The 26,079-nt window shown below is 41.7% G+C and overlaps 2 protein-coding genes across 5 annotated transcripts in view; one reads left to right on the top strand and one right to left on the bottom strand.

The window, feature by feature from the left end:
• The window catches only part of zfyve1 (zinc finger, FYVE domain containing 1), a 76,025-nt gene extending 68,596 nt beyond the window's left edge, over positions 1 to 7,429 (top strand). For both annotated transcript variants that reach the window (XM_072264357.1, XM_072264350.1), the window contains exon 11: positions 3,353 to 7,429. In XM_072264357.1, coding sequence (XP_072120458.1) covers positions 3,353 to 3,585 — 233 coding nt within the window. In that variant the 3' untranslated portion in view covers positions 3,586 to 7,429. The remainder of the gene's footprint in view (positions 1 to 3,352) is intronic.
• Positions 6,389 to 26,079, bottom strand: part of wdr21 (WD repeat domain 21) — a 61,632-nt gene continuing 41,941 nt past the window's right edge. The window contains exons 11-14 of one of the 3 annotated variants that reach the window (XM_072264374.1): positions 20,863 to 20,960; positions 17,120 to 17,296; positions 15,851 to 15,965; positions 6,389 to 6,950 (exon numbers count right to left, since the gene is read on the bottom strand). In XM_072264374.1, the coding sequence (XP_072120475.1) occupies positions 6,748 to 6,950; positions 15,851 to 15,965; positions 17,120 to 17,296; positions 20,863 to 20,960 (593 nt within the window). In that variant the 3' untranslated portion in view covers positions 6,389 to 6,747. The remainder of the gene's footprint in view (positions 6,951 to 15,850; positions 15,966 to 17,119; positions 17,297 to 20,862; positions 20,961 to 26,079) is intronic. The other 2 variants (XM_072264382.1, XM_072264369.1) reach the window with 2 other exon arrangements.

The following is a 26,079-nucleotide window of genomic DNA, read 5'->3' as shown; positions in this document are numbered from 1 at the left end:
GACCTTTTCCTACGCTGCCATTCTATTCGTGACCCGGAAGTCCTCGAAAGTAGATTTTCAATTCTGCAGTTTTAAAAATCTCACTTGTCTGGATGGAAACTTCTAAAGGGGGTATTTATTAATGTAGAACGTGCCCCTGAAATTGATAGCCAATCCTGTGGAAATTGGCATCGTTGGCTCATTCATCTGCATTTTACTAGTTGAGGTGGTTATTACCCTACTTAAGCACATCAGTTGAGCTGTTATACAGCTTGTTCTGAGCACTTCCAACACATATACAGGCTGAGAAATAGGCAACTGCAGATGTTGGATGAAGACAGGATGTTGGGACTGCTCAGCTGGTCAGACAACATCGGTGAGAGAGAAAGAGTCAACAGGTCAGGTTTCAAGTTCATCAGCCCGTAACGTTGAGTGTGTTTCTCTCTCCACAGATCCTGTCTGACCTGCTAAGTATCTCCAGTACTGTTTTCCTCCAACAGTCAATGTTCACTGCATGTGATAGTGACATTTTGAAACAAGAATAAATAGAATATCTAGAGCTTTATTAGATATAGACCTGCTGCCTTGGGTACAATTATCACCATCTCGTTGTTGCATTTCATTGTGCTGGTAGCCATTCCGTCACCTGAAGTTCAGTTCATCCTAAACCTTGCCTATAACCCTATCCCATCTGCCCCTCTCTCATGTGGACCCAGGCTTTAGAAAGCTTAAAGTTTAAAATTCTCGGATTCATAGAATACTACAGCAGAGAAACAGGCAACCGTCTAGTCTGTGCTGATGTGCCTCTCTACTTAGTCCCATCTATTTTCAGTGAATAGTCCTCCATTCCCCTCTCATCCATATACCTATTAAACTTCTCTTTAACCTGTATCCACCACTTCTGCTTGTCTGCATTGTGTGATTTTTTGGCCTATTTCTCCAGCTGGTCCAAAACCCATTGCAAGCTTTGATAGCCTTCCTCGGTGTCCACTAAGCCCCCTACCTTGGTGTCATCCACAAATCTGCAGGTCCAATTTACCACATTATCATCTAAATCATTACTATGGATGACAAACAACAAAGGATCCATCACTGATCCTTGCAGCACAGCGCTAGTCACAGGCTTCCAGTCAGAGAGACAACCATTTACCATCATTCTGTTTATCCCATATGCCAGTGCTGAATCCAATTTACTACTTTATCGTGAATGCCCAGTGACGTAACCTCCTAGACCAGCTTACTATGTGGGAGTTGTCAAAGGCTTTGCTAAAGTCCATGTAAACAACGTTCACTGCTTTTCCTTCTTCAACCTTCTTGGTAACCCCCTCAAAAAAACTAACACTCAGCTTCCATCAGAGTTGCTGGTGAACTCAGCAGGCCAGGTAGCATCACTAGGAAGAGGTACAGTGATGTTTCAGGACTAACTGAAGGAAGAGCTAGTAAGAGATTTGAAAATGGGAGGGGGAGGGGGAGATCCAAAATGATAGGAGAAGACAGGAGGGGGAGGGATGGAGCCAAGAGCTGGACAGGTGATTGGCAAAAGGAATATGAGAGGATCATGGGACAGGAGGCCTAGGGAGAAGGAAAAGGGGGAGGGGGGGAGAAAAACCCAGAGGATGGGCAAGGGGTATAGTGAGAGGGACAGAGGAAGAAAAAGGAGAGAGAGAGAATGTGTATATGAGATGGGGTACGAGGGGGAGGTGGGGCATTAGCGGAAGTTAGATAAGTCAATGTTCATGCCGTCAGGTTGGAGGCTACGCAGATGGAATATAAGGTGTTGTTCCTCCAACCTGAGTGTGGCTTCATCTTTACAATAGAGGAGGCCGTGGATAGACATATCAGAATGGGAATGGGATGTGGAATTAAAATATGTGACCACTGGGAGATGGCCCCTCCTGTAAACTTCCTTCAGGATTGTATCTGTCCCTATCTCGATGTTCTACAGCTACCTTCTCTTTATGCCCTCGTGAACTGTCTATTCTAGTGATTCTGCTTTCTTGTGCATCCTCATTCCCTCCTTTCCAGCATGTAAGTTCTTGGGGTTTACATCCAGGCGTTCTTTGTAGTGCTTCCTACCATACAAGCAAAATTCAGCCATTCCAACAAATCGGCATACTTTGCCATGTGCTTCTGAATTGCAGTGCATGTTGAAATGTTGAATTTTAAATTACAGAGTTGGTCTTCCATCAGTCTCATTTTCTCCTTCGAAATACTTGTCTCTATTTTAGGATTGTAGTCACTTGTATACAAATGCATTTACATTGGATAGCCATACTGTATTTGGGCACCAAATGACTGATAACTTGAGCTATCTTTTTATTTCATAATCCCTATATTTTTATGGATAACTAAATGAATAGTTGTTCACAATCTGAGTAACACAGTACATTTGGGCAAATAAAACAAATTGTCCGTGGCTGCCAGCTGCAGGTGAGATGAGATGTGATATCACATTGGCAACTACATCTTCGAGAAGCAAAGAATTTGTGGGAGGCAGGAGGACCAGTGATAGAGTTGTGCTTGTTCATTTCAAATAAGTAAATTTAAAACAATAATGAGACTCCTCATGCACACTTTCCCAATGGTGGCTTGGGAAAGTCCCTATCAACCAAAGAGTTTCAAATATCTTTGGTTATGAATTGGATTATTGTGGGGCACTGGTAAATATCAGGCAATTTAATGTGATAGTCATTCGTGCAAATATTGGAGCCCACCTGTTGTTCCAGGCTTTGGACCAGTGATGTGGTGGATCTGTCCTTTGCTAATGAGGGGTAGCAAATGCATTGGTTTATGGCTAATGTGTCTAGTCAATTATGCTACATGAAAATGAGTCCTTTAGCCCAACTCGTCCTGACCAACCAAGTTGTCCATCTGAGCAAATAATCTCTTTTGACTTCATTTGGTCTAATATTCTCTTAATCTATTCATATCCTTGTACCTGACCAAATATCCTTTTAATGTCATGATTGGTGCATCACAGCCTGCTATCTTTTTAAGTGTAGTAATTATACTTCCAGAGCCTGCTATCTTTTTTAATGTAGTAATTGTACTTCCACAGCCTGCTCTGGCAGCTCATTGTACATACCCAGCACCATTTGCGTGGGAAAACTTGCCCTTTCAGTTCCTTTTAAATCCTCCCTCTCTCACTTTGCTGGGCTAGTTTTTGATCAGGACAGGCAAGCCCCAGGTTCATTTGCTGGTAGTTAATAGATTTTGTTGACTATTATTCTTGTCTCTAAACTGCAGAGCAAGAAATTGGTGGAAATGCAATTTCTGAGAGTTCTATGCCTATTGGGTGATTGGGTTAAATGACTTAGAATGTTGGATGTTGAAATTTTAATTTTATTTAACAAATCCGTGGTGTGTTTATTAGGACTAGTGAAAGATGCTGCCAGACCTTCTTATTGGGTGCCTGACCACGAGATCACTGACTGCTTCCATTGTCGGAAAGAGTTTACCCCAAAAATGTCCAAGCATCACTGCCGAGCCTGTGGACAAGGATTCTGCAACGAGTGCTCCCAGAACAGGCGCTCAGTCTCCTCCCGTGGATGGGATCATCCTGTGCGAGTGTGCATAAACTGTTACCAAAAGGCAGGCGATCTTTGAGCAGCAGTTAGAAAGAACATTCAAATAGTGAATTTTAACCTGAACTATTTATTACATACACATTTAAAGTGGAATTTAGTTGTTAATACAGTTCCTAATCTTGCTTATTGAAAATGTTTACCTTGCAAGGCTTCTGGAGAACAATCAGGCAACAATAGAAAATTGGTCAAATCCTTTTCTCCATTAGAAGACTGAATATCGAGGTAACTGGTGGAATGGTAGGTAAAGACAATTTCACAAAGTGTGAAGTGGCATACTTAAAAAATGGAGGAGTGAAAAGGGAATTTATACATATTTGAAAGTGGCAGATGTGGAGAAGGTACTTGGAAAAACACAGGATCCTTTAGAAATTTGAAGTAGAAAAGTTGGAAGTCACCCTTGACTGTCATCCCGATTCTGCTACCAGCTAAGTAGTGTGGCTGTGAAGGTTTTGAAGCAAATTGATGTGATGGACAATTTATGCATTATGACCTGCAATAAATTAGCAAGGAGTGAATAATTTGTAGTGTGTGGAGAAAGCAAGAAGTGGGATAATTGCTGTTTCATCAGTCCCTCCTCCATAGAGGTTTCTGAGGGAATGTTCAGAAAAGGATGCTGATGGGAACAACTTGTAATGTGGAAACCATTACTGAAGAATCCGTGTGAGGCTGAAAACTCTTAACTTGATCACTCCTCATCTCTGTTTAAATGAAAACAAATAAATTGCCGGAAGCACTGAGTCAATGGTAGGAGAAGCAATTAAACAATGCATTTCAGACCCGAACTGTGAACAACCTCTCCTTCCATAGATGCTGCTTGACCTGTTGAAGATTTCCAACATCTGCAACTTCTCTTTTTATCTAAAAGTTTGTTGGTTTGCCCAGCAGGACTGAGTGAAAACTACTGGGAAGAGTGTGTGGAGAGCCTAGTGCTTCAGAAGGAACATCACTTCTAGTAGCTACAATGAACTACGCCCACAAATAAAAAACAAACTCTGTTGGGGTGCCAATCCTGAGTTCAAAGGTATCAACTAGAATTGTCTGCTTTGGTCTGAGACAGTCAAAGAATCAGAATCAGGTTTGTTATCATTCACATATGCCATGAAAGAGTTAATTAAATAACTATCAAAATCCATTCCAAACAACTGAAAATAACCTCTTCACTTGACAGAATCTCCTAGTGCAGACCATGCAAGTCCATGCTCCTCTCCCACACCAAATACAACATTAAGGAGCTGGTTGCAGGTGTAATGCGGGGGGAACAGTAATGTGTCTTCCTGTCTGTATCTCTCTGCTGCAGCCACTTTACAGACACATGTAAGTGAACAAGTCCCAGCTGCTCCGATATATTCCCACATACCTTGATAAGCCACTGAGCTTTTGCTTGAAGTGTGTACCTACCTTTTCCTTAAAAGTATTTTAAAGCTCTGCTTCCATCACCTTTAGGAAAAGCCATTTAAAAAGCACTTAAAAAAAACAATTGCCTCATTTGTTTTAAATGGGTGAGCCCTAGTTCTAAATCCTACCATGAGAAACTCTGTATTCATACAGTCATGACCCCTCAGGATGTATTTCAATCATGCCTCTCACTCTTCAGCATTCCAAGAGATACAAGCACAGCCTTTCCTTAAGGCAACCTATCCTTCTAAGTATCAGCCTAGTGAACCATCTCAGAACAATTAATGCATTTAATGGTACATGGAGCTTAGAAAAATAGAGGGCTGTGGGTAAGCCGAGGTAGTTCTAAGGTAAGGACATGTTCGGCACAAATTTGTGGGCCAAAGGGCCTGTATTGTGCTGTAGGTTTTCTATGTTCTATTTACCATCCTTAATTTCAGAAACCTGCAGTAGTCTAGATGTGATTTCATCAATGTCGTATGTAACTTGAAGCATGATCTCTCTATTTTTGTGTTCAATTCACTAGCAGCAAACAATTTCTGTTCTTCCTAACTATAAAATGTTGATAATCTGGCATGTGCTCAGCCAGGACTTTGGCAACACTGGATTGGCAGATTTCCTGAATTACTGGATGCTCTCTCAGTGGATGTCCACTTAATTTTTTTTTTAAAAAACAAAGTGTTAAACAATTTTCCAGTGAACCTAGTCTGTTTGAAAAACGCTGGAAAACCAGGACCTTGGAAGGTTTAAAGGGGTTGCAGGAAACAACACCGGGTGAGCCAAATGTTGAATTGCCGAATAGCCTGACAGCAGATTATTGGAGTGTTATTGAACTTGCATGCTATCTTTGTGAATCTTGCACTCTGCAATCTACACTTAAGTAACAACATCCATGTTCCTGCCATTGTAGGCACTTTCCCATATTATATGCCATTTGCTAGAACTTAATCTAACCTCATTTTCTTTTCACAGTTTACCTTCCTCCACTGAGGTATCAATAAATTCAATAAACATACCATAGATTCCTTAGTTTATTATTTACAGAAGTTGTCACTTCAGCATCAACATCGAGTCTCTTGTTCCACCAGAAATCCATGTCTTCACTTGTTTGTCAGCCAATTTTCCATCCACACAGCTGACTTGCATATATTTTCCACAATAGCCTTTGATATGGCATCTTATCAAGAGTCTTTGGAAATACTAGTTTAGTACATCTACCAGTTCCCCATTTTGCCCACCCTGTGTTATTTCTTCTGTTTCAGTAACACGGCTAAATATCCATGGGTTAGCGTTTTACTTCTAACACAGCAAGGGGCATGACCATACAGATACAGATTAATGCTCACCTCATTGAGCACGTAAAGAATTTTACAACAGCATATCTAATATCAACTTTTAATAAATGATTCATAAAAATACAGCAAGAACAACAATTTTTTTTTACAATTCTTAAATAGGAACTTGATGTTTAATATGAATGATCAGATAAGAGAGTGATGTGAAACTTTGTGTAACTCACCAAGTAAATAGAGTAAATTCTTCCTTAGTAAGTTCCATGTACAATTCTAAGTAGAATATAATGTTCCATTAAGAAGATATGAACTGAGAGTTCTGGTTGTAAACTTGACATGCATTTTTCTTTTATTTTGAAAATGAAACCACTCCTGGCTGAGGGGTAAAAACACAAACTTATAAATTTATTTATACTATTTTCTGTATTTCACATTATTAAAAATCCCCCCAGGAGAAGCTACACAGTGGTCTTGGAACGCTTCCTTCAAGCTAGTTAGAGATCGGTGTTGTATGTATAGTGATAGAGATCTTGTTTGACAGCCATTATCAGTCCAGGTACCCCTCTGCTCCCACCCAGTTGTGAAGAAAAGGCTATACTGGGAATCGAGTCACTGGAACCAGGGTGAGGAGATGGAATAGTTCGAAGGAGGCAACCATCCTTCAGACTCCAGATCCGTGTATAGTGATCCTGGCCAACTGGAAAAAAAAAGTGATTTTTTTCTTTATTCTTTCTATTTAAAATACTCGTTCTCATGAAAGAAAATAATAAAATGCTTCCCCTCATTGAGTGTGCAGAAGTATTATTGTAACTAAGTCTTTTTACTACAGTTTTCTCCTTACCGAGTCAGGGGCAGTGGTTTTTTGGGTCCTTTCCACAAGATTCCTTGAAAGTAAATTATTTGGAGGTGAAAAGCAGTACACACTAGAAAAGTATCTGCAAAGGTTCACTGAATTTAGCTCATTTTGTGTCTAATTCTTTCAGGAAAATTAAGTTTTAAGCTGTTAGAACTTTGGTACATCCAGTGAACGTTCTGATTTTGAGTTTCCTGGGGATGTTAGTATGCTCAAGACTTGGTTACAACTGTATTTATGTGCACTTTTATCTATTTATTTACACACTGTATCAATATTTGGATCTTCAAAAAAAAATTAAATACTAATTTTTAAACAGTCATCACATTTGTCTAAAATTGTTTTATTCCCAAGGAAAATTGAAGTGAAGTTTGTTAACCTCTTGGATAAAGGATTGACTTTGCCTGATCAATTTGGCTTTTAGCTTCCAATTTAATCTTTCAAGCTCTCTGAAGACCATGCTCTCCTTTACACAATCTTTTACCTACTCGGTACATATCTCAGACGACACATCCACTCAGAATTATAAATGACTTGGCTAAAGAAGTGGAAGGGTGAGTTAGTGATTTTGCAGACGACACAGAGTCTGGTGGCACTGTGGATAGTGTGGAGGTTGCAGTGAGACATCAACAGGATTCAGAGCTGGGCTCAAGTGACAGATAGAGTTCAACCCGGAAAAGTGAAGTGATTCACTTTGGAAGGTCGAATTTGAAGGCAGGAGATGGTTAATTGCAGGATTCTTAGCAGTGTGTAGGAACAGTGCAATCTTGGGGTACATGTCCACAGGTCCCTCAAAGTTGCTGTGCAAATTGTTTGGGTTATTAAGGCATATGGTGTGTTGGTCTTCATTAGTTGGGGAACTGAATACAAGAGCTGTCAGGTAATGTTGCAGCTCTGTAAAACCCTGGTTATACCACATTGAGTACATAGTGCTGGAGAGGGATAGGAGCAGACAATTTGGGAAAATATTTAATTGGGGTAGGGGGAAATATGATTCTATTAGACAGGAACTTGGGAGCCTATGTTCTCTGGAAAGTCCACAGCAGAAATGTGGCAAATGTTCAGGGAACATTTGCATGGAGTTCTGCATATTTGTGTTCCATTGAGGCAGGAAAAAGATGGTAGCGTTAAAGAACCATGGTGTAGAAAATCTAGTTAAAGAAAAGCTTACAAAAGGTTCAAGAAACTAGGTACTGTTAGAGCTCTAGAAAATTACAAGGTTGCTAGGAAGGAGCTTATGGAATTAGGAAAGCCAGAAAGGGCCATGAGAAGGCCTTGGTCAGCAGGATTGAGGAAGACATCAAGGCATTGTACAAGTATGTGAAGAGCAAGAGGATGAGCCGTTTAAGAATAGGACTAATCAAATGTGATTGTGGAAATGTGCATAGAGTCGGAGGAGGCAGCAGAGGTACTTAATGAATACTTTGCTTCAGTATTCACCAGGGTAAAGGATCTTGGCAATTGTGGGGATGATTTATAGCGGACTGAAACACTTGAGCATATAGACATTAAGAAAAAGGATGTGCTGGAGCTTTTGAAAAGTATTAAGTTAGATAAGTCACTGGGACTGGATGAAATATACTCCAGCTTACTGTGGGAAGCCAGGGAGGAGAATACTGAGCCTCTTGCGATGATCTTTGTGTCATCAATAGGGATGGGAGAAGTACTGAAGGGTTGCAGATGATGTTCCCTTGTTCAAGAAAGGGAGTAGAGATAACCCAGGAAATTATAGACCAGTGAGTCTGACTTTAGTGGTGGGCAAGTTGTTGAAGATCCTGAGAGGGATTATGAGAGTTTGGAGAGACATAATCTGATTAGGAATAGTCAGCATGGCTTTGTCAAGGACAGATCTTGCCTTACAAGTCTGATTGAATTCTTTAAGGATGTAACAAAACACATTGATGAAGGTACAGCAGTGGATGTAGCGTATATAGATTTCAGTAAGGCATTTGATAAGGTTCCTCATGCAAGGCTCATTCAGAAAGTAAAGAGGCATGGGATCCAAGGAGACCTTGCTTTGTGGATCCAGAATTAGTTTGCCCACAGAAGGCAAAGGGTGGTTGTAGATTGTTTGTATACTGCATGGAGGTTGGTGACCAGTGGTGGGCTGCAGGGATCTGTTCTGGGACCCTTCCTCTTTGTGATTTTTATAAGTGACCTGGATGCGGAAAAAGAAGGGTAGGTTAGTAAGTTTGCTGATGACACAAAAGTTGGGGGTAGAGTGGACGGCTGTCAGAGGTTACAGTGGAACATCGATAGGATGCAGAACTGGGCTGAGAAGTGGCAATTGGACCCAGGTAAGTGTGAAGTGGTTCATTTTGGTAGGTCAAATTTGAAAACACAATATATATTGGCAGTGTGGAGGATCAGAGAGATCTTGAGGTCCATATCCATAGACAACTCAAAGCTGCTTGCAGGTTGACTGTATTGTTAAGGCAGCATATGGTGTGTTGTCATTCACCAACTGTGGGATTGACTTCAAAAGCCGTGAAGTAATGTTACAGATATACAAGACCTTGGTCAGACCTCGTGTTTCTGGTCACCTCACTACAGAAAGGATATGAATACTATAGAGAGTGTGAAGAGGAGATTTACAAAGATGTTGCCTGGATTGGAGGGCGTGCCTTATGAGAATAGGTTGAGTGAACTTGGCCTTTTCTCCCTGGAGCGATGGAGCATGAGAGGTGACCTGATAGAGGTGTATAAGGTGATGAGGAGCATTGATCATGTGGATAGCCAGAGGCTTTTTTCCAGGGCTGAAATGGCAAACATGAGGGGGCATATTTTTAAGGTGCTTGGAAATAGGTACTGAGGGGATGTCAGGGGTAAGTTTTTCTCTCAGTGATGGGTGCATGGAATGCACTGCTGGTGGTGGTGGTGGTGGAAGCAGATACAATAGGGTCTTTTAACAGCCTCTTAGACAGGTACATGGAGCTTAGAAAAATAGAGGGCTATGTGGTAGGGAAATTCTAGGCAGTTTCTAGAGTAGGTTACATGGTCGGCACAACATTGTGGGCCAAAGGGCTGTACATTTATTCTGTGTTGTACGTTCAGTTCTGATTGCGACATTATAGTAGGAAGGATGTGGAGGCTTTAGAGAGGGCGCAGATGGGATTTAGGATGCTGCCTGGACTGCAGTTTTGAACTTTTCTCTTTGGAGCGGAGGATGATGAGAGGTGACTTGATGGAGGTGTACCGTATGATTGAGTGGATAGCTAGAGGCTTCTTCCCAGGGCAAAATTACTAATACGAGTGGGCATAATTTTACAGTGATTGGAGGAAAGTATGAATGAGTGGCGAATGTAAGTTCTTTTCACAGAGGGAATGATGGATTTGGAACACCTAGCCAGGGTGGTGGTAGAGGGAGATAAGCATATGAATTAATGGAAAATAGAGGGCTATGTAGGAGGGGAAGGGTTAGACTGATCTTAGTTTAGGTTAAAAGGTCGGCACAACATTGTACCTCTGCTGTGCTATTATGTTCTAAAACAACCCCTCTGACAGCTCTACTCCCAATTTCTTTAGAGAGTGGGTAATAATTTACTACCACTAAAGGTGTAGCACCCCGGTTAAGAATTTTACTGCTATGCTGTAGGTATTTTAGCAGTTCTGTAAGAGCGGTTTGTTCTGCTTTCAGCCTGTTTGGGTTTGAGCTGAGAAAAGGGGTTTTATTGTTCATCTTTGGAATGTGGTGTCAGCCGATCAGGATGGTGGAATTGGGAGAAGGTTGTGGAGAATGCTGAGCAGAGAACATTGGTGTAGTGCGAGGTCCTTGTTGGTGGGAGTTGGGAGCAGATGGGAGGGAAGATGGCTGAGAATGCCATCCCTGTTGCACAAGGTACTTTGTGCAGATGAATGCCTTCAAGGAGGAAGGACCAACATCACTGTGAACGAGACCGTTTATTCAAGATGGATTTCAAGTGACTTTCGAAAGGTGCAGTGTGTACATCAAAAACAATGGCTTCTGGAAGATTTAAGCTCCACTTTGCACCTCTAACTGTTTCAGTATAATGGCCCCCTTTTGTTTTTTCTTTCTTTCCTTTAATAACTGGTTGCTTAAGTTAACATTCTTAAATATACTTTATAATTGTATGCGGTGTACGTGCTGTCATTTCTTGCCAACTGGCAATTACCGGGAGCAGTAAATGACACAGCATTCACAAACTGGGGTTTGGGTGGGCGAGACATCCAACCTCATGGATTTGGTGGGACCAAAGTCGTATATACCCAAGGAGTACGAAGTGGGTTTCTCGCCATGGAGTCCCGTGGCTGTTAGCGAGGGGTTACGAGCTGCATTTCCAGAGAAGCCCAGTAAAAGGGAGTTTCAAACGAAAACCACAAGACCCTATGAATTATGATAATGAACCACCTTAGGCCAAAGTCAGAAAATGGGAAGCTTATTTGTGTGAGCTTATGAATTACTTCCACTGTTTCCAGGCTAAACTCCAATACTTGCTCATAATTAGCTGGGGCAGGAGGTTCACAGTGATAGTTGAAAGATCTGTGCACAAACACCACATGGCACGCCCCTCACCTGGCAGGAATATTTCAGCTGCAAACATCACTGAAAATGCAATTTCCAACTCTGCCACTGTGAGGATGAAATATTTGGTGTATCAATTGAATTCTAATCAAGTTTGTAGATTTAACTAATGTTAGACAGGCCAGACTGTCCTATGGTGCTTTATAGCTGATAAAATATATTTGAAAGCAGGAACACAGCAGTCACTTGCACACAACCAGCAATGTACAATCATCAGTTAGTGAGGTTATCAGAACATCAGTGTTCCCTACTGCTCATGGAATAGTTTGTAATGGATTGAAAGAGCAGTTCACATCTGTACAGCAAAATCTCTGATAATTCCTCAGTATTGTGTATTACATTAGCCTAGTTATAGTCATACTTTATTGATCCCGGGGGAAATGGTTGTCGTTAGGGTTGCACCATAATTAAATAGTAATAAAACCATAAATAGTTAAATAGTAATATGTAGCTCTGTGCTTGTCTCTGAACTCAGAACTATTGGGTTTGGGGCAATTTTGATAACAACTATAACAGTACGAACACAAACCCTTACAAGACACACTCCATATCCCCTTATACCAGTTCTTACCAATTCTCCTGTGATACGTAACGTTCCCAGCACTGGCCATGAGACCAGTATTGGGGTCACCTACTTCTTTTTGTTGCTGTTTGAGTTTTATGGAGAGCCTTTACAGAATCATGGACTAGTTACAGTACAAGAGGCCATTCATACTTCCTGCCCTACACAAGGTGAAAGGAAAATATTCAAAGTGCCGAACAATTTTTTTAAATTTGTGGGTACCTGGAATGGGTTGCCAGAGATGATAGTGAATTGAACTGAATTGAATTGACTTTATTTCTTACATCCTTCATATCCATGAGGAGCAAAAATCTTTATGTTACGTCTCTGTCTAAATGAGCAATGTGCAATTTATAGTAATTTATAATCAATAGTATGTACAACAGGACAGTCAATATAATATAGAAATACAATTGTACCAGCATGAATTAAGCAGTCTAATGGCCTGGTAGAAGAAGCTGTCCTGGAGCCTGTTGGTCCTGGCTTTTATGTTGCGGTACCGTTTCCCAGATGGTAGCAGCTGGAACAATTTGTGGTTGGGGTGACTTGGGTCCCCAGTGATCCTTTGGGCCCTTTTTACACACCTGTGTTTGTAAATATCCTGACTAGTGGGAAGTTCACATCTACAGATGCACTGGGCTGTTTGTACCACTCTCTGTAGAGTCCTGCAATTGAGGGGAGTTCCCATACCAGGCAGTGATGCAGCCAGTCAGGATGCTCTCAATTGTGCCCCTGTAGAAAGTTCTTAGAATTTGGGGGCCCATACCAAACTTCTTCAACCGTCTGAGGTGAAAGAGGTACTTTTGTGCTTTTTTCACCACACAGCCGGTACGTACAGACCACGTGAGGTCCTCGGTGATGTGTATACCGAGGAGCTTAAAACTGTTTACCCTCTCAACCCCAGATCCATTGATGTCAATAGGGGTTAGCCTGTCTCCATTCTTCCTGTAGTCCACAATCGGCTCCTTTGTTTTTACGACATTGAGGTAGAGGTTGTTTTCTTGACACTACTGTGTTAATCTCAAATAATAATGACTTCCTCATTATTATTTGAGATTAGACCAATTAATGTAGTATCGACAGAGTGGAGCTGTGGGTGGTGACACGGTCATGGGTATACAGAGAGTAAAGGAGGGGGCTGAGGGGCACCTGTGTTGAGGGTCAGAGGGGCAGAGGTGAGGGATCTGACAGGAAGTCCAGGTTTTAGATACACAAGGCAGGGTGTTTAATAAGCTCATAGGTAAGCACATGTGCAGGGAATGGAGGGATAGGGACATTGTGTAGTTTCATAAGACATGTAATTACTGGTTTAATTAGATTGGCCAATGACCAATTAACCTACCAACTGGTACATCTTTGGTCCGTGGGAGGAAACCCATGTGGTCACGGGGAGAACATACGAACTCCTGACAGGCAGCGGTGGGAATTGAACCCGGATCTCCTGCACTGTGAAGCGTTGTGCTAACCACTACACTACCCTGCCGCCCTGTATGTGTACAGGCAGAATCCACTTCAACTTGGCAGTATGTGCAGCGCACATTGTGGGCTGAAGAATGTTTGTTTGCTGAACTATCTGCCCATTTGTACCTGTGTAGCAGTGCTTCCTTGGCACTGCCTTCCAGACCATAGAAGGGAGTTCCCTTGCATCATTTATGGTTCTTCTGCCAATCACCTTCATTCTATACCCCTGCCTCTTGACCCCCTCTGTCACTTGGAAGAGTTTCTATCTACTGGGTAAGTAATCCTCATGATTTTAAATAAAGTCCCTTCACAGTCTCCTCTGTGCGTATCCACCTAACTAGTCCCTTCTGCCTGGGATCATTTGGGTAACTCTCTTTTCAACTCTCTGTAAAACCTTAACATCCTTCCTAAAGTTTGGTTCCAAGAAATGGACACAACACTTGTCCTTGCTTACACTCCTTACAAAGCTTAGGGTCCCACTTGCTTTTAACCAGTTTCTCAACTTGCCACGCCACTTTCAACAAACTCTACTCCAATCTTGTTGTTCCTGTGGTCCTTTTAGAATTGCCTGTTGGGATTTTGAGGAGAAATTTGGTATGTCACCAAAGACCCATGGGAGTTTCTGTAGATGTACGATGGCGAGCTTCTGGCTGGTTTTATCACAGCCAGTCTTGATGGACCACAAGAGACTGCAGAGGGTAGCAGGCTCAACGAGCTCCACCATGGGCACAGCCCTCTTCACCATCAATAATATCCTCAAGATGGCGGCATCCATCATTAAGGATCCTCCTCATTCAGGAAATGGCATCTTCTTGTTACTCTCATTGGGGAGAAGGTACAGGAGCCTAAAGACCCACAATCAATGATTCAGAAAGATCTTCCTGCCCACTATCGCATTTCTGAACTGTCCATGATCATTAACTCACCATTCCTGTTTTTGACACAATTTACATTGTAATTTTTAGTAATTTTATGTCTTCACACTGTACTGCTATGGCAAAACAACTAATTTTGCATCATATAAGCTAATAAATCAGATTATTTTTTTCTTTTATATTTTCCCTACCAAGATGTTGGCATTTTGTAATGTTTAATTTCATCAACACTTACTCCCTGGTCCTCAGCCTCCTCACCGCCAGCCCCTGCATTCTACAGATCATTCTCCGCAATTTCTGCCATCTTAAAGGAGATTCCAGTACAGACACGTCCTCCCCTCTCTTCAGCTTTTCAGATACCAGATCCTCCGTGACTCCCTGGCCCACTCTTCTGTTCCCACCAAACACCCCACATCTTACAACATTTCCCCTTTAAACAGAGGCAACACAGTGCTTGACCTTCCACCCTTTCACCACTGTCCGGGGACACAAAATGTCTCTCCAGAAGGAGCAGTGATTCACTTACACACACTTTCCAGTCTAGTATTCTGTGTTCAGTTCACAATGTGGTCTCCTCTACCCTGGGGAAACAGAACACATTCTGGCTGATTGTTGTGTAGAGTGCCTTCCTCTGCACCATCTTCTTACTCTGGTTTCTTCCCCCTTCCTTTCCAGTCCTGATGAAGGGTCTCAGCCCAAAACGTTGACTGTTTGTTCCTCTCCATAGCTGCTGTTGACGTACTGGGTTTCCAGCATTGTGTTCATGTTGAAGAGTGCCTGTCTTCTATCCACAGGACGTGACCCTGAGCTCCTTGTTATCTGCCATTTTAATTCTACGTCCCACTCTGATCCATCCTGCACCGTCACAGTGAGGTCCAGCGTGAGTTTGTGGAACAACACTTCCTCTTCCATCTGCGCACACAGCAGTTTTCTGGACTCAGTAATGAATTCTACAACTTTGTGAGCTTGATTTTTTAGCTATATCCATCACTCATCTGTGATACTGGTTCAGCTTGTTTGTTCATGGCCAGCCTGGTCTGCTGGGCAAGCCTCCTTCACATCCCAGAGGCTCACTCTCTAACTGCTCCCAGTCACTCGCTCTCCAGATGAATTTATTCACAGCTTATCCCCATGGTCACCCTGGTTCCACTCCATCAGGGACAACCCCTCCCCAGCACTCCTTGCAGTTTAACAAGCTATTTGCCTTTCCTTCCCAATTAACCAGTTCTCTTCCCACAGATGCAACCTGACCTGGTGAGGTTTCCAGCATGTTGTATTTTTATTATAAAAAGGTTAAACGTACCAGCTAAAAGAACCCCTACTTCTTCATTGATGTGTATGGGGAGCTGAGCGTGCTTGTTGTAATGGCCTTCATACTGCTTGACACATCTTGCAGTCCTCAAGTCCCAAAGTTTAATCTGTGGATTAGGAGAGGAAAGAAAGCCATGACTGGTATTAATTTCATCACATTTTCCAGAATTTTGATAGTTTATCACTCTCTTACTGGAGGCTGCTCAATGTGTAGGATAACCCCTCATCATCCAACACAGTTACAGCACAGAAACAGACTCTTCTGCCCATCGAGTCGGTACCAACCATCAACCGCCCTTTTAATCACACGCACTCTCCCATCAACTCATTCCAGATTCCACCCTTCACCTGCACACGGGGTAACTTACAGCAACCCGCACCACTTCGGGATATGGGAGGAAGCTGGATCATCTGGAGGAAGCCCATTCAGACAAACAAGGTGCAAGGGCCACGACAAAGTAGATCGGGAGATCAAGAGTTGATCTTTAGGGACAAAGGTGATGGATTTGCAGCTGTTGTGGGACTGTAGGCATCCTCCGCCAGATGGGAACAGAACGTTTCCTCTCTCCTACACTGAGCCGCATTTGGGGGTATGGGTGGAGCCAAGTAGAGTTAGGAAAAGAACAGACTCACTCCCTTACGGAGTCAGCGAGCGGCCTCTCTTCCCGTGCCTGCTCACTCTCTGTCACAGCGTTAGTGTGATCCTCACCTACACACTGCTTCTGTTCATTTCCAACTTACAAACAGTTCCCAGGAATGGAACCCTGCTCTCTCTCTGTCACAGCGTTAGTGTGATCTTCTCCTACACACTGTTTTTGTTCATTTCCAGCTTACAAACAGTTCCCAGGAATGGAACCCTGTTGTGACCCTGGGAACTCCTGGACCACAACCACCTTCCTTTCTCATCAGCAGCCAATAAAGGGATTCTTCCCTCCATAACCCCCAATGATTCCTGTTGACTATACTTGGGTTTCTTGTTTCCACAGTTGAACAATTGCTGCGTTGGTGTCAAGGGCAGCTCCTCTCAGCTCACCTCTACAAACCTTTGGCCATTCTTGGACCAAGACCACGCACCGGTGAACAGGTTAGGTGCCACGAGGTAGCACTGAGGGTAATCACTCCTATGACTCAGTAAACCCAATAAACATATCTAACACAGATAGAAGCAAATGACAGAAACCATGCAAAGGAAGCACACACCACAGGTAACACAACCTCGCACCTTCTACCTCTGCAGAAAAGAATACAATTGGAAGCATACCTCCCCAATCATGTCTGCAGCCATGAGATAGTTTTCATCTTGCAGGAGTCGGATGCAGGTCACAGCAGAGTTATGGACGAAATTAGTACATTTCCAGCTTTGTCCTTTCCTTCTTTGTTGTCTGATGTCTATGCTGAAAATCTCACCAGACCGACAGCCATTGTACAATACTGGGACCTGCAGAGAGACTGCAGGTTGTGATTTGTCACAGTACAAAGGCAGAATACGTTGGGATATCCAAGGAAGCTACTTGCTATTTGACTGTTAGTTTATGAGTTACAGAAATGTGTTTACTAGGAGTCCCTCTGCAGCGGGACTAGAATGGTTGATTTCAATCTCCCATTACTGTAGAGAGGGGTTCCGCCGGGCCTGCATGAGCAGGCTCCTCCCAGTCTCCATCCAACTAACAGGAGTCACCTGCTTCTCATTTCCCACTCATCACCTGCAGCCAATTTAAACCCAGCTCTCATCCACAGTCCTTGTTCACTCATATGAACCAGGCAACCTCAACCACTTGCTTCTAGACTTCAAGTTGCCTCGTTGCCTGTGAGTTTAGTATCTCTTCTGTTGTTTTGTGGCCTTGAATGGCTGGTTATTTTGCAGTTTATTATTAAAGTTACTGCACACTGCTAAATTGCCTCTGTAGCTCTGTGTTTGGGTCAAGCCTTGTCTACATTTCCAGATGGGTTCCCACCTGCTTCAAACGGACATCAATCATCTGGTGCTGAAAAAGAGCAGGGTGACTGTTGCATGATAGCACTCACATCCACTATGAGGTGTTGGTCATGGCCAGAGCAAGGACCTGGATCCACTCCAATTTGCCTACCACTACAGTGGACACAATCTTAGTGGTTCTCCACTTAGCTTTGGAGCACCTAGACAACAGCAATACCTTTGCCAGGCTGCTGTTTATTGCTGTTAGCTTCAATTGCAATCACCCCTTCAGTACTAATTAACAAGCAACAACCTTCAAAACCTGAACCATTGTATCTCCATTTGCACATATGCCATTAATCCTTGATTTCTTTAACAGCAGATCACACAATGCAGCTCAGAAATAACATCTCCTCCTTGCTGATAATCACGGATGTGTGCTTAGCCCACTGTCCTACCTGCTCTACACACTTGACTAAGCACGGCTCAAGTGCCATCTATAAATCTGTCCATGACCCAAGTATTTTTGGCAGAATCTCAGGTAGTGACAAGGTACACACGTATACACACACACACAGGGTGAGAAAGGACTGGTTGAGTGTCATCACAACCTCACACTCAGTATCAGCACAACCAAGGAATTGTGGACTTCAGGAAGGGGAGAACACAAACCAGGTCTCATTGAGGAGAAGTGTGGAAAGGGTGAGCAGCTTCAAATTCCTGGGCATCAACATCTCGGAGAATCTATCTGGAGCTCAACACATTGATACATTCAGAAGAAAGCATGCTATCAAGTGTACTTCATTAGGAGATTTGGCATGTTACCAAAGACTTGGATGTTTCTACAGATGTACATGGAGAGCATTCTAACTGGTCGCATCACAGTTTGGTCTGGAGGCTCCAATGCACAGGGTCACAAGTGGCTGCAGAGGGTTATAGGACTCGGCCAGTTTGTCATGGGCACAACTCTTCCCACCATTAGATTAGATTAGATTGTGAGGACACACAGTCCTCGTTCATTGTCATTTAGTAATGCATGCATTAAGAAATGATACAATATTCCTCCAGTGTGATATCACAGAAACACAGGACAGACCAAGACTGAAAAACTAACAAAAACCACATTAAGGACATTTTAAAGGTGCCTCAAGAAGGTGGCATTCATCATTAAAGACCCTCACCATCCAAGACATGCCCTCTTCTCATTACTACCATTAGGGAAGAGGTACTGGAGCCTGAAGACCAACACTCAATGTTTTAAAAAAGCTACTCATCTGTCATCGGATTTCTGAACAGTCCATATACACTACCTCACAATTCGTCACTTGTACTATTTATTTTGTAACTTCCAGTGATCTTATCCTTTGGAATGGCCAGCTACAGCAAAAAAAACACATTTCATGACATATGTCAATGACAATAAACGTGATTCTGATCCTTGTCCATTACATTCTAGCAACTGCATCAAAAGGTAAATAAGTATGCTCATCATATGGAACAGGCAGCTGCGAAACTGGACCTTCCTACAAGGCATTTCTGTATGCTTACCTTTGCTGAACCTTTGCTTTATAAAAACACTGGAAACACTCAACAGGTCAAGCCATAGCAGTGAGAGGAGAAACAGAACTGAAGTTTTAGAGCAAAGCCCTTAGTCAAAAATCTCAGCATTATTGTTACTGATACACAAACAGCAACTCATTTGTCATTGGCAAGATCTCACAAATAATAATTTTTTTGGTGATACTGAAGGACACAATAAAATTTATGAACTTCTGTTGATAAATGAGCCATTCAAGTTCACATCCATAGCTTGGAAGTCAGAAGATGCAGATGTCCTAAAGATTCGCTGCATAGTCAAGTGCTGGAGAAGACCGTCAACCAACAGCTATGACTCAGCACTTTCATCTCACTTGGCCCTACCTCATCATCCCAGCCAGTAGTTTGGCTGCAAACAAACATGTGCAAATGTAGCATGGTCATATCAGTTGCTCTTTAACTGCTTCCTCCCCATGAATAAACCTGGAGGTTCCCAAGGAAGTTAACACATCCCCAGAAATCCATTATCCTAATCAACTCATGGACAATAGCACGTACCAGAAGTGTGCTGATTGCTGAAAAATAATTAGCAATCATCGACAAAAAATAGATGCTAATATGTCAGCAGAAATTTCACGACTAGAAGTGTTTTCTTCAGGCCTAAGTCGGATCACTCAGGACTGTGTACAATGATCAAAATGACCATTATGAACTTTTCAGGAAAGGCCTGGCCAATAATGTGCCACTACCAGTGTTGGCCACAGACCAGTATGACATTAGTGCTCGGTGTAAGCACTGAATAGGAAACAGTCTGGTTCCACGGCCTCCTCCACTGTAAAGATGAAGCCACACTCAGGTTGGAGGAACAACACCTTATATTCCGTCTGGGTAGCCTCCAACCTGATGGCACGAACACTGACTTCTCTAACTTCCATTAATGCCCCACCTCCCCCTCGTACCCCATCCATTATTTATTAATTATATACACACACACATTATATATATATATATTTATATTCTTTTTCTCTCTCTCCCTTTTCTCCCTCTGTCCCTCTCACTCTGCTCCTTGCCCATCCTCTGGGCTTCACCCCTCCCCCCTTTATTCCCCCTAGGCCTCCCATCCCATGATCCTCTCGTATCCCTTTTGCCTATCACCTGTCCAGCTCTTGGCTCCATCCCTCCCCCTTCTGTCTTCTCCTATCATTTGGATCTCCTCCCCCCCACTTCCAAATCTCTTACTAACTCTTCTTTCAGTTAGTCCTGACGAAGGGTCTCGGCCCGAAATGTTGACTGTACCTCTTCCTAGAGATGCTGCCTGGCCTGCTGCATTCACCAGCAACTTTAATGTGTGTTGCTTGAAATTCCAGCATCTGCCGATTTCCTCGTGTTTGGTTCCACAACTCATCTGAAATGATCGATAGCCAGCAAATTCACTCATAGTTTACAGAGTTTGCTTCATGTAATTGCATCCAGAAGATAACCTATCCCTTTGTTTGTGAGTGCAGTGTGCTTTCTGGTAAAGGAAAAGCTCAGGATTTTAAATTCTGACTTACCCTGTGAGCAAATTGCTGAGCAAGAACGTCGCTGCTTGTGTTGAATATCTGCTTTTGTCCTGTCACAGCGTCAGTCACAAAAACACAATGCAACAAACCTAGGGAAAGATAATGGAGGCTGAGTATTCATGTACGCCTCTCTTCCACAGAACCACATCAGAGTAATTGATATAAAATGTGTGATATTCACAAGGATCTGTTCAGACTTCTTACCATGAATTACCAACACAAAATTCGTTAAAACGGTAACTAGCGGGGATCAGATAAGTTGGCCTGAGGGGCCTGTATTTGTGTGGTATTACTCCACAACTGGAACAGGAAATTTGTAGGGAGTCTGTGGATAATCTCCTTCCCCACAGAGAGACACCAGCAGAAACCTGGGTTCAGTCCTGCACATTCTCCCGATGAGCATGTGGGTCGCCTCAGGATGCAGCAGTTGCTTTACAAGGATGTTGCCAGGACTTGAAGGCCTGAGCTTTAGGGAGAGTTCGGGCAGGCAATCTCATAGAGATGTGTAAGGTCATGACGGCCATAGATAGGGTTAATGCACTGTCTTTTTCCCAGGGTTGGGGAATCAAGAACTAAAGGGCATAGTTTTAGATGAGAGGGTAAAGTTGTAATAGGGACTGGGGGAGCAACTTTCAAGGATGGTATGTACCTGAAAACAGCCGCCACAGGAAGTAGTTGAGACAGATTTAATAACAACATTTAAAAGTCAGCTGGAGAGGTACATGGATGGTAAAGTTTTAGACTCTAAACACAGGCTAAACATGGGCACATGGGTCTAGCTTCGATAGCCATCGTGGTTGGCACAGGCCCGTTTCCATGCTGTATGACTCTATGATGAACTCTCTGTGATCCTTGTGCAGAGTTTCAACCCCAAGCATTGATGGTTCCTCACTCCTCCACAGATACAGTACTTCATAGATTGTGTGTTACTCCATCAGATTATAGGCAGTAGAGTTTCACTGCACAACTTTCTGACTTTGAAAACGATGTATTATTGATAAAGCCTAAATATTAAGAAAAAAAAACTGGTATGGATGGCATTTAGACTCGCTAGCAAGAAGCAAGCTTAGCATACAGCATTAATAAAAAAACAGATAATCATTTTCTCTGTTATTAACTGTATTAAAACTCTTCATAAGGGTCGCTATTCCTTTTCAAATGTTCGGAGACTATTTAACATTATATATTCATCCTCTTCTAAAACTCCACAATGTGTTGTATCTTTGGATGCTGAAAAAGCGTTCGACCGAGTCGAATGGAAATACTTATTCAATGTTTTTGAGAAATTTGGCTTTGGTGTTAATTGTAATAATTGGATTACAATGATATATAAAGCCCCTGTTGCTACTGTTGTCACTAACAATCGTAGGTCTCCTTTTTTTCAGCTTTCATGGGGAACAAGGCAAGGCTGTCCATTAAGTCCTTTGTTGTTTAATTTTATATTAGAACCCCTTGCTATTGCTCTTCATGAGGCTAAAAATATCCATGGGATCTTTGTGAATGAGACCATGCATAAGGTCTCTCTTTATGCTGATGATTTATTGGTTTATATATCTAACCCTGATGAATCCATTCCAGCCTTGCTAAGATTATTTAATGAATTGGGAGGTTTTTCAGGATATAAAATAAACTTTAGTAAAAGTGAATTGTTTCCTTTAAATGATTCTGTCTCTATATATGATAATACTCCTTTTAAAGTTTCAGACTATTTTAGATATTTAGGTATTATAATTACTAAAAAAGATAAGGATCTTTATAAAGCTAATTTTGTTCCCTTAGTAGACTCTATGAAGTATTTATTTAGTAGATGGAGTCCACTTACATTTTCACTTGTTGGTCGTATTCATATAGTTAAAATGATGATTTTACCGAAATTTTTAAATTTATTTCAGAATATTCCTGTTTTTTTGATCCGATTGATTCTATTATTTTATCTTTTATTTGGAATAATAAAAGACCAAGAATTAGTAAATGTCATTTACAAAAATTGAAAAAGGATGGAGGTCTTGCTTTGCCTAATTTTAGAATGTATTATTGGGCTGTTAATCTGTGATATATGTCTTTTTGGTTATACTGGGTTGATAAGGCCAATTTGGGTAGACCTGGAACTGAAAGTTGTAAAACAGTTTTATTTAACCTCGTTACTGGGAGCTCCTTTACCTATGCAATTAGGTAAAGTTGTTAATTTAAACCTATATCCTGTGATTAAGTATTCTTTACAAATTTGGCTCCAGTTCTGCAATTTTTTTAATCTTAAAAAATTTAAACTTTGTAGTTTAATTTACCAAAATTACTTTTTTAAGCCTTCTTTGAGTGATCCAATCTTTTTACTTTGGAAAAATAAAGGTATTAATTCTTTTTTGGATTTATTTAAAGAAGATAGATTGATGTCCTTTGAACAATTAATTGATAAATATTCTCTTTCATACTCACACTTTCCGCAATACCTTCAAGTTAGACATTTTTTACAAAAATATTTAAGTAATTTCCCGTACATATTGGAGGCTGACCTGTTAGATACTATTATGAGTATGAATCCTTTGACTTCTTCTATTGGAAGAATTTATAATTTATTATTACAATGGGATAAGCGTCCTTTATGTAAGATTAAACAGGATTGGGAAAAGGAACTTAATTTGACTTTTATGATAGAGGATTGGATGCACATTTTGAAGTTGGTTTACTCTTCTTCAATTTGTGCTAGCCATTCATTGATTCAATTTAAAATTGTACATCGTTATCATTTGACAAAGGAGAGACTTTCTAAAATCTTTCCTAATGTTGATAGTCATTGTGATAGATGTAAAACTGAGACAGCTACACTGACACATATGTTTTGGTCTTGTTCTATATTGGAACAGTTCTGGAAATCGGTTTTCTCAACAATTTCTAAAGCGCTTAAAATTAATTTACAACCTAATAAATCAACTGTGCTCTTTGGAATAGTTCCTCAAAATATTCATGGTATTTCTGTGTCTGACCAACATGTTATTGCATTTGTTACACTGATAGCTAGGAGGGCCATTTTGTTGAAGTGGAAGGATACGTCAACTCCCACTTTGTCACAATGGTTCTCTCAAGTGGTGCTATGTTTTAGTTTGGAGAAAATTAGAAGTCCAACCTTTGAATCTTTATTTGATTTTGAGAGAAGATGGGGCTCATTTGCTCGTTATTATCATTTAAGTTAATTGATATAATTTTTCCATGATCTAATTGTAAATTTTTTTTAGTATATTTTCTTTTCTTGCTGGCGGTTTGATGTTTATTTTTAGAAGCTTTTTGTATGATGCATGGCTCCGGGGTTGTACACCTAATGGGTTCTCCTTTTTTTCCTCACTTTTCTGCTCAGTAGGTTTTTTTTGTTATCACAAAATTTTGTTTTCAATCTTTAAGATAATGGTTTTTTTTTGAGGCATTGTAAGTGTTGTTACTTCGATGTACTCATGTTATTTTTCTTATATATACAATAAAAAAGATTTGAAAAGAAGGAAAGAAAACTCTTCATTTCTCCCACCACCTAATATTTTTACTCAGTAATTCTTTTCCATTGCATCCCCATTTGTTTGGGATACCAACTAATACTTGGGCACACGACAACACTTGGGCAGCCTTCCTGCATACATCATTAGTTCACAAGGACCAAAGCCAAACCCAATCCTGCTTTCCTTTGGCAGAGAGATACTTAAAGGAACTGGCAGCAAACTGGGAGTACTGACAATACAAACATGGTAGCCAGGAAAGACTCAGAACACACCTCAGCACGGAACTGGGTATCCAGGAGGACAGTAGACCATCAGCAACAGCAGAAATGTACACTGCCACAATCTGTTACTTCAAGGCCTGACATTTCCTCGCTCTGCCATCATCATCAAAACAAGGAATCTACCCTGTTTCAGTGAGAGGAGGAGGGCATGCCATACCATGCAGATGTACAGACGAGCAGCCAGCCTGGTGAAAATGCAACACAGTACTATAAGAAAGCTAAACAACAGACACCACACAGTAGACGGAGCCAAGCAATGCGACAGCCAATGTATCAGATCTGCAGCGTTACTAAATCTGATATTTAAATAACTAATGGCACAGGCTCAATGGCAGTGAGGTTACCCCTATGAGAGCTGAAGGCAAGGCTGAAGGATTTGCAACTATGTTCAGCCAGAAATGTCCAGTGGAACACAGAACAGCACAGCACAGGGACAAGATCAAGATTGTCAGCCCATGACACTATGCGGAACTAATTAAATCTGTGGTGACCGAGATCTTCACTGTCACAGGAGTCAGAATACAGCCAATTCAATCCACTCCTTGTGACATAAAGAAATGGTTGAGAGCAGAGGATACGGTAAAGGTTATGGGAACAGATATCACCCCAGCTGCGGAAATGAAAATCTGCAAAGCTATCCATTGTTACAGACTGGCACTTGCCCAACAATGAGGAAAACCGACCAGATTCTTGTCCTCAGAAAAAAGCACGACAAATCCAAACCTGTATTTCTGTTGGGATTACATATCACCGATTTGAAATGCTAATTCTGCTTTTCTTTCACAGCTGTGCTGGCCTTGCTGAGTATCTTCAGCATTTTCTGCCTGTATTCAGATTCAACACACAAATGCTGAAGGAACTCAGTTGCCTTATCTGGTGCCTTATCTGGCTTTCACCAGAACCACTTGGTTCACAGCCCTGGTCCTAACATAGACCAAAGAGCTGACTCTAGCAATGATCAGTCAGTGTCCTGAACATGAAGGCTGCATTTGGCCAAGGGTGGTAAAACTAAAGTCACAAAACATTAATGAGAAAGCATTCCAGTGGTTGGAGACAGACCTCACACATCACCCATCATCCAGACATTTCCGAGGTCCAACCTGGCACTTCTATGGAGTAAACATTATTTGCCACTTCAGCCCGTACCTGAATGCTACGCACAACGTTCTGCATGCAGTCATGAGCTACGTCATTTGTTGAGGAGGTGTAAAGGTATTAAACTTGGGACAGTATGGAGAGAACATCCCCACTTTGACTTTCAATTCCATTGTCACCTCCTCAACAAATAATACAGGGCATGTCTGCATGTGGAAAAGCCTGGGCAACATTCAGATATAGGCTGACAAGTTGCAAGTAATGTTCACACCACGAAAGTTTCAGGTAAAAGCCATCTCCAGTTAAGAGAGAGACAAAGCACCTTCCCGTGACACTCAACAGTATTATGG

Source organism: Mobula birostris, chromosome 1 (assembly GCF_030028105.1).
Source record: "Mobula birostris isolate sMobBir1 chromosome 1, sMobBir1.hap1, whole genome shotgun sequence".
Classification (NCBI taxonomy): Eukaryota; Metazoa; Chordata; class Chondrichthyes; order Myliobatiformes; family Myliobatidae; genus Mobula; species Mobula birostris.
Note: the sequence above shows the minus strand (reverse complement) of the source record. Positions and strands in the feature narration are given on the sequence as shown.